Source organism: Dendrobates tinctorius, unplaced genomic scaffold (assembly GCF_039654945.1).
Source record: "Dendrobates tinctorius isolate UK_male_01 unplaced genomic scaffold, ASM3965494v1 ptg000020l, whole genome shotgun sequence".
NCBI classification, from domain to species: Eukaryota; Metazoa; Chordata; class Amphibia; order Anura; family Dendrobatidae; genus Dendrobates; species Dendrobates tinctorius.
In genome coordinates, this window is record NW_027361688.1 from 8,480,174 (window position 1) to 8,492,950 (window position 12,777).

Sequence of the window (12,777 nt, forward strand, 5' to 3'; positions counted from 1 at the left end):
TTGCACTATTTGATGCTTTTCAGCAGCTGAGAGGTTTTTTTTCTTTCCTAAATTCCTTGAAACCTGTGCCCTGCTTAATAATGTGGAACATCATTCTTCAGTAGTTTTCCTTTAATTGGGCTCTCCTGGTAAACTAATTATCACAGGAATTTGAGATTGATTCCAGTGATCCAAAGAGCCCTCATACACAATAGCATCTATGAGTTTATTTGAAAAACAAAAAATTACATCTTTATGACACTTAAATCCAATTTGCATAATAATTTGGAACACAGTGTAGACATAAATCAAAGGGACAGGAGTGTAAGGACCCTCTATCGTCTAAAGATACGCATGTCATGGCTGTCTGACACTGACTGTCTATTAAAACGAGATATTAAACATCTCATGGCGACTGAAGACATAAAAAAAGAAAAAGAGAGAAAAAACACAAGATCCATAAATAGAATTTACGTTTATTTACAAGAATCTGGACGAGCGCCTCACAGGGAAGAGCCGATATCACTGCGAAAGGGAAAAAAAAAAAAAAAGCGTTACAAGGATATTTACGAAGGCAGGTAAATCTAGAATTGCCGTATTATCACATCCGCTCCACCCCATTGTCAGTGCAGCAGAGGACGGCAATGACGTCTACTGTGAAGCAATCAGCTCACCATTCCAGTCGCACGGCAAAATACTCCAGGAATAGCAACAGTCCAAACGATAGCGGGCGCTCACATCCTCTAAAAAATAATGGCTTTATTGATCCAGTGGTATAAAAAGGCAAAAAACATGGTTGAAAACAGCACAAAAATGAAAAAAGGCAGAAATCTCCAATGTGCTCCCAGGCTACATGTTTCCGACCTGCACGGTCCTTTGTCAAGCCTTGGCCATGCAGGTCTGAAACATGTTGCCTGGGATCGCAGTTGATTTTTTTTTTTTTTGCCATTTTTCGTGCCTTTTACACTACTGGATCAATAAAGCAATCCCTGTAAGAAGATGTGAGTGCTGGCTATTGTTTGGTCTGTTGCTATTAGTGATGTCTAATAGATTTAGGGGATAGAAAAACATGGCGTCCCCCGTTATATAATGGACTTGGAGCTTACACCAGTTAGGGCTCATGCAGACGTCCGGTCTGAGCACAGCCCTCAATGCGTGGACTATTCGCGGATCTCCCGATACGAGGCAGTACAGTTCAGGTCGGGAGACCAGCAGGCAGACTTTGTATTTGGATTCTTGCTTGGATCACATTTCACAGATGCCTACGTGAGCCCCGAGACCCATGTTGTGACGGAAATCCTTCAATGCTGTGTTCATGACCACAAGCCGTACATTTCCACTGTAATCGTATGGCACGGGTGGAACGTACTGGTGATCACTGTCCAACCTGGCGGAGATCCCATGTATATCCCCCAAACTGGTGTTAAGAAGTCTATGTTCACAAGTGATCATTAGAGGGTTAAAGCGACCTTACATAAGGATGTAATAGACTATTAAAGGGCAGCTGATTCAGGCTGCACAAACCTCAGACAGCATGAATCACAACCTGACAGCAAGACATATTTTTTCTCCGAGACGTTTCAGATAAAATATACAAATATACAATACACAAATATACAAATATACAAAGATGTGTTCATGACCACAAGCCGTACATTTCCACTGTAATCGTATGGCACGGGTGGAACGTACTGGTGATCACTGTCCAACCTGGCGGAGATCCCATGTATATCCCCCAAACTGGTGTTAAGAAGTCTATGTTCACAAGTGATCATTAGAGGGTTAAAGCGACCTTACATAAGGATGTAATAGACTATTAAAGGGCAGCTGATTCAGGCTGCACAAACCTCAGACAGCATGAATCACAACCTGACAGCAAGACATATTTTTTCTCCGAGACGTTTCAGATAAAATATAGTTAGAGGATCCGGCCGGGAACCATAGGCAGAGACTAGACTCTTCCCAACAACGTTTCAGGTGACAAAAAGGTCTCTCCCATAGTGAAGGAACTGTATCACCGTGAGTAACGTGAAGAAAAGGATCTTCTAACTTTATTTCCTCTGAAATGTGAGATATATATATATATATATATATATACAGTGCCTACAAGTAGTATTCAACCCCCTGCAGATTTAGCAGGTTTGATAAGGTTTGATAAGATGCAAATAAGTTAGAGCCTTCAAACTTCACACAAGAGCAGGATTTATTAACAGATGCATAAATCTTACAAACCAAAAAGTTATGTTGCTCAGTTAAATTTTAATAAATTTTAAACATACAAGTGTGGGTCAATTATTATTCAACCCCTAGGTTTAATATTTTGTGGAATAACCCTTGTTTGCAATTACAGCTAATAATCGTCTTTTATAAGACCTGATCAGGCCGGCACAGGTCTCTGGAGTTATCTTGGCCCACTCCTCCATGCAGATCTTCTCCAAGTTATCTAGGTTCTTTGGGTGTCTCATGTGGACTTTAATCTTGAGCTCCTTCCACAAGTTTTCAATTGGGTTAAGGTCAGGAGACTGACTAGGCCACTGCAACACCTTGATTTTTTGCCTCTTGAACCAGGCCTTGGTTTTCTTGGCTGTGTGCTTTGGGTCGTTGTCTTGTTGGGAGATGAAATGACGACCCATCTTAAGATCCTTGATGGAGGAGCGGAGGTTCTTGGCCAAAATCTCCAGGTAGGCCGTGCTATCCATCTTCCCATGGATGCGGACCAGGTGGCCAGGCCCCTTGGCTGAGAAACAGCCCCACAGCATGATGGTGCCACCACCATGCTTGACTGTAGGGATGGTATTCTTGGGGTCGTATGCAGTGCCATCCAGTCTCCAAACGTCACGTGTGTGGTTGGCACCAAAGATCTCGATCTTGGTCTCATCAGACCAGAGAACCTTGAACCAGTCTGTCTCAGAGTCCTCCAAGTGATCATGAGCAAACTGAAGACGAGCCTTGACATGACGCTTTGAAAGTAAAAGGTACCTTACGGGCTCGTCTGGAACGGAGACCATTGCGGTGGAGTACGTTACTTATGGTATTGACTGAAACCAATGTCCCCACTGCCATGAGATCTTCCCGGAGCTCCTTCCTTGTTGTCCTTGGGTTAGCCTTGACTCTTCGGACAAGCCTGGCCTCGGCACGGGAGGAAACTTTCAAAGGCTGTCCAGGCCGTGGAAGGCTAACAGTAGTTCCATAAGCCTTCCACTTCCGGATGATGCTCCCAACAGTGGAGACAGGTAAGCCCAACTCCTTGGAAAGGGTTTTGTACCCCTTGCCAGCCTTGTGACCCTCCACGATCTTGTCTCTGATGGCCTTGGAATGCTCCTTTGTCTTTCCCATGTTGACCATGTATGAGTGCTGTTCACAAGTTTGGGGAGGGTCTTAAATAGTCAGAAAAGGCTGGAAAAAGAGATAATTAATCCAAACATGTGAAGCTCATTGTTCTTTGTGCCTGAAATACTTCTTAATACTTTAGGGGAACCAAACAGAATTCTGGTGGTTTGAGGGGTTGAATAATAAATGACCCTCTGAATAAACTTTTCACAATTTAAAAAAAAATTAAACAAAGAAATAACATTCTTTTTTGCTGCAGTGCATTTCACACTTCCAGGCTGATCTACAGTCCAAATGTCACAATGCCAAGTTAATTCCGAATGTGTAAACCTGCTAAATCTGCAGGGGGTTGAATACTACTTGTAGGCACTGTATATATATATATACACACCTGTCTGCAATCATACTGCCGGGCTCGGATTCATGCTGGCCGGGATTTGGGTTCCTCTGCCCATTAAACAGGGCACATAGCAGCTCCTCTGCTGGATTCCCCAGGCTGGGTGTGGATTATATAACCAGCCTACTGATTTTAGGGGCTGTTGTGTAATCCAGCGCGTCGCCCCCTCGGTACGAGTATTCGTCAGCTTAGGGGGCCCTCACCGCAGATGTCTAAGGATGTTACGCCTTGTTCGTACTGTAGAGAGCCTCACTCTTCGTCTTCGGGGGACAGTCCCAGCTCCTCGTCAGTCCACTGTGAGGGGTCCGGATATGGAAAGTGACCCTATGAAAAATAAAGAGAAAATTTGTAACCTCCACGTGTGATGATTATGTCTGATGTCGCTGCTCAGTAGTCGCGTATTACATATCTTCTCCCAGTAGATCCCCGATCATCTCTGTCCTGCCTGCACTGGGGCAGGAGTTTGTGTCCTGCCTGTGACATGCTGCTGCACAGAGCGCAGTCTCCTCTCCTGGGCCTCCGACCTGCATCTCTATCGCTCTGGCCTCCTGCTCACAATTTGGAATACTCTCTATGGCAAGACATCATGGGATATGTAGTTTCTGGTTGCCGACAAGATGGCAGCTTAATAAGGCAAGTGCTGGTTGGTAGGAGAGAGGCTTTTAATGTGGACGAGGTTAGAGGGTGCTAGAAAGGATTCCAGTGCCCACTCTAGCTTTACATCCATGCTAAAGATCTGGTGCTTTGTGTCATGATCCAGTTTGGATCTGACAGTTTAAATGGACAAAGTGAACTTTTTTTTTCCCTTTGGCTAGGTGCCAAAGTGATGTGATTGCCCCCGGTGGCCATTAGAATTATCACACGTGGTGTCATTCATTCTGAGTTGCCCCGGTGGTGGTGAGCGGTAGTGCACTTTAATTTCATGTGCACTTAATTACAAAGCAGGTGTTAGCCTCTATAACAGAGAGTCAGAGGTTTTCAATCACGGTTGGTGATATTGTGTGTTCATTTGGCAAGTAAGCCTGGGTGAGGAATTAGCTGAACATGAGTCCTGCGCAGCCCAGCCAGAGGGGACGAGTGGCAGCTATGTGGTCTGCAACAAGGGCTGGCATGGCGTGGTGGAGTCACAGTTTGTGGTGTCGGCAGGAAGTGCTTGCATGGCTTGGTGGAGTGACGACTACGGAGAGAGTTGAACTCAGCATGCGGGACTTGGTTGCTGAGAGCTGGACTCAAGCATGATGGACTTTTTGGGCAGGAGCTGAACTCATCTTTGGGACTCTGTTACTGGACTTCTGCAATTGGTGGTGGACTCTGCTCCAAGGCTGCACTATGGTGAAGGATCCATTTATGGTGATGGATCCAGGTGGAGGAGAAGATGCACGCAGGTGGTGGGCTCTGTTGCTAGGAGCATACACAACAGAGCAAAGCTAAGTGGTGTTTCCCCTGTATTGTCATTTTCCCTCATGTATGTTTAGTGCAGTGGTGGGATTAGTTTCCGCACCGACCAATTCCCTAGTGAGGGTTTAGGTCAGGGCGAGCTAGGGTTTTTAGGTTCCTGTTGCGCGCCCGGTGCGGAACCAGCATAGGGAACGTTAGGAGTGCAGGGACACTGGCTCAGGGGAGCTCAGGAGGTCTCCACTTCCCTATTCCCTATCGCAGGGCCCACCATTGTTAATGTTTCCCAGGTTTCCCTTATTGTTTAAATTCGCCTTACTGGAGGCGGGGTTTCCAGACTTGTATATACGTGTATGTCTAAATTCGCCAGTTGGAGGCGGTGTATCCAGCTGCACGAGTTTATTACTTAAATTCGCCCCACTGGAGGTGGTGTATCCAGGGTCACGTGTGTCATATGGGTTCGCCTTGCGGTACTCGCTGCGTCCAGGCACACGTGACAATATCACCAACCCTTACTTTTTTTTTGTTCTAGGGAGCCTTGGCCATGTGGAGACCTGTGAGAAATTGCTGCCGGGCCTCACTGAGGTGAGTGAGGAGCGGCATGGTGTGTTAGAGCAGCTGCAGCAGCAGTTATCAGGGTCTGGGGCCTCTGCTCAGATAACCAGGAAATCAAAATGGCGGCTGCGGTCTGGCAAAAAGCCCCCTAGAGTCGCTGCTGGGGAGCGGGACTTGTTCATACAGGCGGACGTACCCAGACAGGTGGGTGGCGTTGGTGATCCCCATGGTGCTGTCTGGGTTTCCCCGAGGTGAAGGGGTACGTCCCTGTAGTGAGCAGACTGGTGTATAGTCCGCGGTGCTTACGCCAAATCTTCTATACCACCGAAGAAGCCGCCGCCTCCTGGTCGTGTGGAGGCGACCAGCGAGTGAATATTTCCTCCATTTTCCTGTCCCCTTCTCCTCCAGGTTTGAGCAGCAGGTGTGCTGCGGGGGAGTTGGGACAAATCTCAACCCTCGCCATTAACCAACCCTGGGAGGCGTAGACCTCATGGTGAAAGGGTTGGAGGGTGGTGTCCCTTGGTGAATAGCGGGGGTGAGAGTGGTGACAGCAGGGGGACGCCTCTGTTGTCGAGTCCAGAATGAGTTCACCAAAATATGACAAACGAATGTGTGGCAATAAACGTTCAGGTCCGGACCTGTGTGTGAACGAGCATGTATGGGTGGCCACCAAAATACATCTTGTGGAAGCGTGTTGTGGAGTCTGATCAGCTCATAGTAAACATACACATACATAAACTCGCTCCCCAGGTCGGCGCTGTGGAGATGAGTGGTGCCTCCAGAACATGTATTGCCAATACCAGCAGTGCGTTTGTCATAAACCTAAGGTGTCAGGTGGTGGTGGGGTGAACTCTGGATCTGGGCGTCCCCTCTGTAGGTGTTTCCCTAATGAGTAGTGGTCTAGAGGGTCCAGAGGCCCCTCATTAAGGAGAGGGTACTGTCATTATCCAGTTTGGATCTGACAGTTTAAATGGACAAAGTGAACTTTTTTTTCCTTTGGCTTGGTGCCAAAGTGATGTGATTGCCCCCAGTGGCCATTAGAATTATCACATGTGGTGTCATTCATTCTGAGTTGCCCCGGTGGTGGTGAGCGGTAGTGCACTTTAGTTTCTTTGGTTTAATGTGCACTTAATTACAAAGCAGGTGTTAGGCTCTATAAAAGAGAGTCAGAGGTTTTCAATCACGGTTGGTGATATTGTGTGTTCATTTGGCAAGTAAGCCTGGGGTGAGGAAGGAGCTGAACATGAGTCCTGCGCAGCCCAGCCAGACGGGACGAGTGGCAGCTATGTGGTCTGTAAGAAGGGCTGGCATGGCGTGGTGGAGTCGCAGTTTATGGTGTTGGCATGAAGTACTTGCATGGCTTGGTGGAGTGGCGACTATGGAGAGAGTTGCACTCAGCATGCGGGACTTGGTTGCTGAGAGCTGGACTCAAGCATGATGGACTTTTTGGGCAGGAGCTGAACTCATCTTTGGGACTCTGTTACTGGACTTCTGCAATTGGTGGTGGACTCTGCTCCAAGGCTGCACTATGGTGATGGATCCGGTTATGGTGATGGATCCGGGTGGAGGAGAAGATGCACTCAGGTGGTGGGCTCTGTTGCTAGGAGCGTACGCAACAGAGCAAAGCTAAGTGGTGTTTCCCCTGTATTGTCATTTTTCCTCATGTGTGTTTTAGTGCAGTGGTAGGATTAGTTTCCGCACCGACCAATTCCCTAGTGAGGGTTTAGGTTAGGGCGAGCTAGGGTTATTAGGTTCCTGTTGCGCGCCCGGTGCGGAACCGGCATAGGGAACGTTAGGAGTGCAGGGACACTGGCTCAGGGTAGCTCAGGAGGTCTCCACTTCCCTATTCCCTATCGCAGGGCCCACCATTGTTAATGTTTCCCTTATTGTTTAAATTCGCCTTACTGGAGGCGGGGTTTCCAGACTTGTATATACGTGTATGATAATGCCCAGTATCAGAGAACGAGACAAGGCGGTGACCATGGTCCAAAAACGCCTTGTGCATGGATTACCACTCCATATGCTAATCTTAAAAAGGAGAAAACGGAGTAACGGATCCAAAATATATGCAAAAGTATAAATTTTATTAGTACTCACATCAAGTGCTGACAAGTATACAAGTTGACTAAAATAGGGGGGATAAGCCCCAATGATACAACAATCAGGACAGACAAGGACAGGGTAAATAAAATGATACCAGTGCTCGAAATCTACATGGCACAACGTTCAGTCAGCCCATGGGCATTGCACATAACAGACATATGTCTAATGGTAAAAGATAGTCAAATATGGCATACTCAATTAAATGTGTATTGTACATAGTTGTACATGTCTAGAGCGCCAAAAAAAAAACAAACCATCCAGAGGAGTCAATGTGCAAGTCCAATGGACACTGAACATAAATGAATCAATGACATGTGAAAGGATTCTTATCCCCCCTATTTTAGTCAACTTGTATACTTGTCAGCACTTGATGTGAGTACTAATAAAATTTATACTTTTGCATATATTTTGGATCCGTTACTCCGTTTTCTCCTTTTTAAGATTTGTATATACGTGTAATGACTAAATTCGCCAGTTGGAGGCGGTGTATATTGCACTGCACGTGTTTATTATTTAAATTCGCCCCACTGGAGGCGGTGTATCCAGGGTCACGTGTGTCATATGGGTTCGCCTTGCGGTACTCACTGCGTCCAGACACACGTGACCGTGACACTTTGTATCAGAAAAAACAACTCTGCACACTCTAAAATATATACGAAAAAGGCAGCACAGCAGCACCCTGTGAATGCCAAGACATATGAGGTCAATGGAAATAACTTCCAAACGCTCCGTCCTCAGCAAGATGTACTTACAAAAACGAAGGTTCTTAGCGCATGATTTGGCCAATTTATGTGTGCCTGTCAACCGCGGCAAGGTGACACTTCTCTGACGGGTCCTGTCTAAACCCTACCATATCCTACTATACATGCCACTTTCAGGTTAAAAAAACCTACTATAATGGACAAACATGTCTCTCCTGGGCTGCAAGCCTCCAATTTGAATGGGCAAGTAGAACTGGTTGACAACACCTGCAGGTTAATGGGAGGAGAGCAAGTGTCAGAGCAGAGGTAGTCACCCCCCCCAAAAAAAAAAAAGCTATAAGAAGGTTCTTGGCACATTTGTTATTTTGGGGGGGGGGGGGGGTGACTCCCTCTGCTCTGACACTTGCTCTCCTCCCATTAACCTGCAGGTGTTGTCAACCAGTTCTACTTGTCCATTCAAATTGGAGGCTTGCAGCCCAGGAGAGACATGTTTGTCCATTATAGTAGGTTTTTTAACCAGAAAGTGGCATATATAGTAGGATATGGAAGAGTTTAGACAGGACCCGTCAGAGAAGTGTCACCTTGCCGGGCACACATGAATTGGCCAAATCATGCGCTAAGAACCTTCGCTTTTGTAAGTACATTTTGCTGAGGACGGAGCGTTTGGAAGTTATTTCCATTGACATTGTATGTCTTGGCATTCACAGGGTGCTGCTGTGCTGCCTTTTTCATATATGTTTTGCAGTCACTGCAGCTTGCACCTATTCACACTTAGGAGGTGCTGGTCAGGTTTTTTTTGTATATGCACACTCTAAAAGAGAGATCAGGAGAGGGAAAGAAAGACATCCTAAAAACCTGTAGTCTGAGTAATAACAGCAAATTCTCACCAAAACTGCATCAGGGTTGTGCCAAAAATGCCAAAGAATCCAGAACCACATGAAGCCCCCGAGCAGCTCGGCCTGAATGTTCTGGGATTTGGTCAGTTCCACCATTTCTCTGTATCGTGGCGCTATGTGAACCTCACCCCCGGCACTAGAAAACAAGAGGAAAAACGTGAAAAAAGGAGGGGGGGGGGAAGGAGGGGCAAGAGGAAAAGGGGGTGAAGGGTAAAAAAAAAAGGGGGTGAAGGGTAAAAAAAAAAGGGAGTGAAGGGTAAAAAAAAGAAAGTGATGGGTAAAAAAGGGAGTGAAGGGGTAAAAAAGGGAGTGAAGGGGAAAAAAAAAAGGGAGTGAAGGGGAAAAAAAAAAGGGAGTGAAGGGGAAAAAAAAAAGGGAGTGAAGGGGAAAAAAAGAAAGTGATGGGTAAATAAGGGGGTGAAGGGAAAAAAAGGGAGTGAAGGGAAAAAAAGGGAGTGAAGGGAAAAAAAGGGAGTGAAGGGAAAAAAAGGGAGTGAAAGGTAAAAAAAAGGGAGTGAAAGGTAAAAAAAAGGGAGTGAAAGGTAAAAAAAAGGGAGTGAAAGGTAAAAAAAAGGGAGTGAAAGGTAAAAAAAAGGGAGTGAAAGGTAAAAAAAGGGAGTGAAAGGTAAAAAAAGGGAGTGAAAGGTAAAAAAAGGGAGTGAAGGGAAAAAAAGGGAGTGAAGGGAAAAAAAAAAAGAAAAAAAAAGGGGGTGAAGGGGAAAAAAAGAAAGTGATGGGTAAATAAGGGGGTGAAGGGAAAAAAAGGGGGTGAAGGGAAAAAAAGGGGGTGAAGGGAAAAAAAGGGGGTGAAGGGAAAAAAAGGGGGTGAAGGGAAAAAAAGGGGGTGAAGGGAAAAAAAGGGAGTGAAGGGAAAAAAAGGGAGTGAAGGGAAAAAAAGGGAGTGAAGGGAAAAAAAGGGAGTGAAGGGAAAAAAAGGGAGTGAAGGGAAAAAAAGGGAGTGAAGGGAAAAAAAGGGAGTGAAGGGAAAAAAAGGGAGTGAAGGGAAAAAAAGGGAGTGAAGGGAAAAAAAGGGAGTGAAGGGAAAAAAAGGGAGTGAAGGGAAAAAAAGGGAGTGAAGGGAAAAAAAGGGAGTGAAGGGAAAAAAAGGGAGTGAAGGGAAAAAAAGGGAGTGAAGGGAAAAAAAGGGAGTGAAGGGAAAAAAAGGGAGTGAAGGGAAAAAAAGGGAGTGAAGGGAAAAAAAGGGAGTGAAGGGAAAAAAAGGGAGTGAAGGGAAAAAAAGGGAGTGAAGGGAAAAAAAGGGAGTGAAGGGAAAAAAAGGGAGTGAAGGGAAAAAAAGGGAGTGAAGGGAAAAAAAGGGAGTGAAGGGAAAAAAAGGGAGTGAAGGGAAAAAAAGGGAGTGAAGGGAAAAAAAGGGAGTGAAGGTAAAAAAAGGGAGTGAAGGTAAAAAAAGGGAGTGAAGGTAAAAAAAGGGAGTGAAGGTAAAAAAAGGGAGTGAAGGTAAAAAAAGGGAGTGAAGGTAAAAAAAGGGAGTGAAGGTAAAAAAAGGGAGTGAAGGTAAAAAAAGGGAGTGAAGGTAAAAAAAGGGAGTGAAGGTAAAAAAAGGGAGTGAAGGTAAAAAAAGGGAGTGAAGGTAAAAAAAGGGAGTGAAGGTAAAAAAAGGGAGTGAAGGTAAAAAAAGGGAGTGAAGGTAAAAAAAGGGAGTGAAGGTAAAAAAAGGGAGTGAAGGTAAAAAAGGAGTGAAGGTAAAAAAAGGGAGTGAAGGTAAAAAAAAGGGAGTGAAGGTAAAAAAAAGGGAGTGAAGGTAAAAAAAGGGAGTGAAAGGTAAAAAAAGGGAGTGAAAGGTAAAAAAAGGGAGTGAAAGGTAAAAAAGGGAGTGAAAGGTAAAAAAAGGGAGTGAAAGGTAAAAAAAGGGAGTGAAGGGAAAAAAAAGGGAGTGAAGGGAAAAAAAAGGGAGTGAAGGGAAAAAAAAGGGAGTGAAGGGAAAAAAGGGAGTGAAGGGGAAAAAAAAAAAAAAAAAAAAAAAAGGGGGTGAAGGGTAAAAAAGGGAGAGAAAAGGAAAAAAGGAGTGAAGGGTAAAAGTAAAAAGGAGGGAACTGCACCAAGACAGAGAAAGGACACCAGCATCTCCCGGGAAGCTTTCCCCCTGCAGTGCGTGTGCCGTCATTCCAGGGACTGATCATCCATATCCCACCCTCATCTCTCCTCACCATCCTTCTAATGCCGCAGTCAGCCAGCCGTATGAATCTGATGGAGATCAGAACGCAGTGCACGGACTGGCCAGCAGGGCGTGTGACACTCATGCACTTCTATGCAGCTGTCATGCTCGGGTCAGGAGACCTGCCGGTCAGTCCTCGCAGTGCTTTCGATCTCCGTCCAATTTATATGGCCGTCTGATTGTGCCCTATGGAGCCTGCAGGACCTGGTGGAAGTCCCAGGACTAGGGGGGGGTCTTCAAACCCTTCTCCTGACGCAGCTTTTCTTCCCTGCCACATAAACCAGGGGCTGCAGCTCCCCCCATACTCCAGGCAGCCAGCGAGAGCATCTACAAGACCTGGAGAAGAATGACCCCGATGTCTCCAGGAAATTCGATCCCAGGACCCCTGTGCTGCAGAGCAATAGCGCCCCCCGCCGAGCGACATCAAAGTCCACATCTACAATGTTTTATCATCAACACAAGATGATAAACCTTCCACCGTTTCGTGTATGCAGTCCCCGTGCACATCTCCACGGTAACAGACCACCGTTTGCTTTGGCTTGTGTTTCAGCTGGAAGGAACCATAGAAGTCCATAAGTCCGCATAGGGGCTGTATACACAAAACAGCAAGGATGCAACTACGGACGTCCCCCCGGTGAGACCCCAAAATGAGCATTTATGGTTTTATACCACCCTCCTAGGTCAGAAGAATATCCCCCACCGCGACATGCGTCCAATAACCGTCGCCTTCCCTAGAAATACTACAAGAAAAGAGGTTTCTGGCAGATAAATGGGCAAAAAACAGCCAAAATGCAGAAATGCTGAGGACTCCAGTCACAGACAGCAAGAGGAGATCTCGCACAGAGTCATACGTGCAAGAGAAGGCTGGATCACACGTGACCTAAAAATTCATGGAAACCCCCTTTAAATCCTCCATTACCCAGAACCCCCCGCGCCGGCCCTCTATAAGCGCCCTCTCCTCGTCCTCTGCCCCCCGCGGCCTCACTCACTTGCGGACCCCGGTTCTCCGCCTCCCTACGACTCCGCAGAAGAGGCGGCTCCCGGCTCTCAGCGCTCCCCCGAGCCGCACCAGCGACGCCATGACACCGCAAGCTGCAGCAATGTCACCTTCCGGCAGGACAACGCCGCCGCCGCTGATTGGCTGCAGGAATTAACGAAATCTCGCGAGAATCCCTCATCTCCCAGACGCGACCATTACCAAAAATAGGGGGGTGTTTATAATTTACTTCGTTCTAAAATCGCTCT

At 46.3% G+C, this 12,777-nt stretch overlaps 1 protein-coding gene across 2 annotated transcripts; it reads right to left on the bottom strand.

Annotated features, from left to right (window-relative positions):
- Positions 1-439: 439 nt before the first annotated feature.
- NDUFB2 (NADH:ubiquinone oxidoreductase subunit B2) lies at positions 440-12,679 on the bottom strand. Of its 2 annotated transcripts, none has more exons than XM_073567596.1 (4): positions 12,522-12,679; positions 9,348-9,492; positions 3,945-4,030; positions 440-504 (listed from the first exon to the last, which is right to left on the bottom strand). In XM_073567596.1, the coding sequence occupies exons 1-3, from the start codon at positions 12,611-12,613 to the stop codon at positions 3,956-3,958; spliced, it is 312 nt and encodes a 103-aa protein (XP_073423697.1). In that variant the 5' UTR covers positions 12,614-12,679; the 3' UTR covers positions 440-504; positions 3,945-3,955. The 2 variants fall into 2 exon arrangements, with proteins under 2 accessions (XP_073423697.1, XP_073423698.1); XM_073567597.1 differs by having other exon boundaries at positions 3,910-4,030.
- Positions 12,680-12,777: the final 98 nt, after the last annotated feature.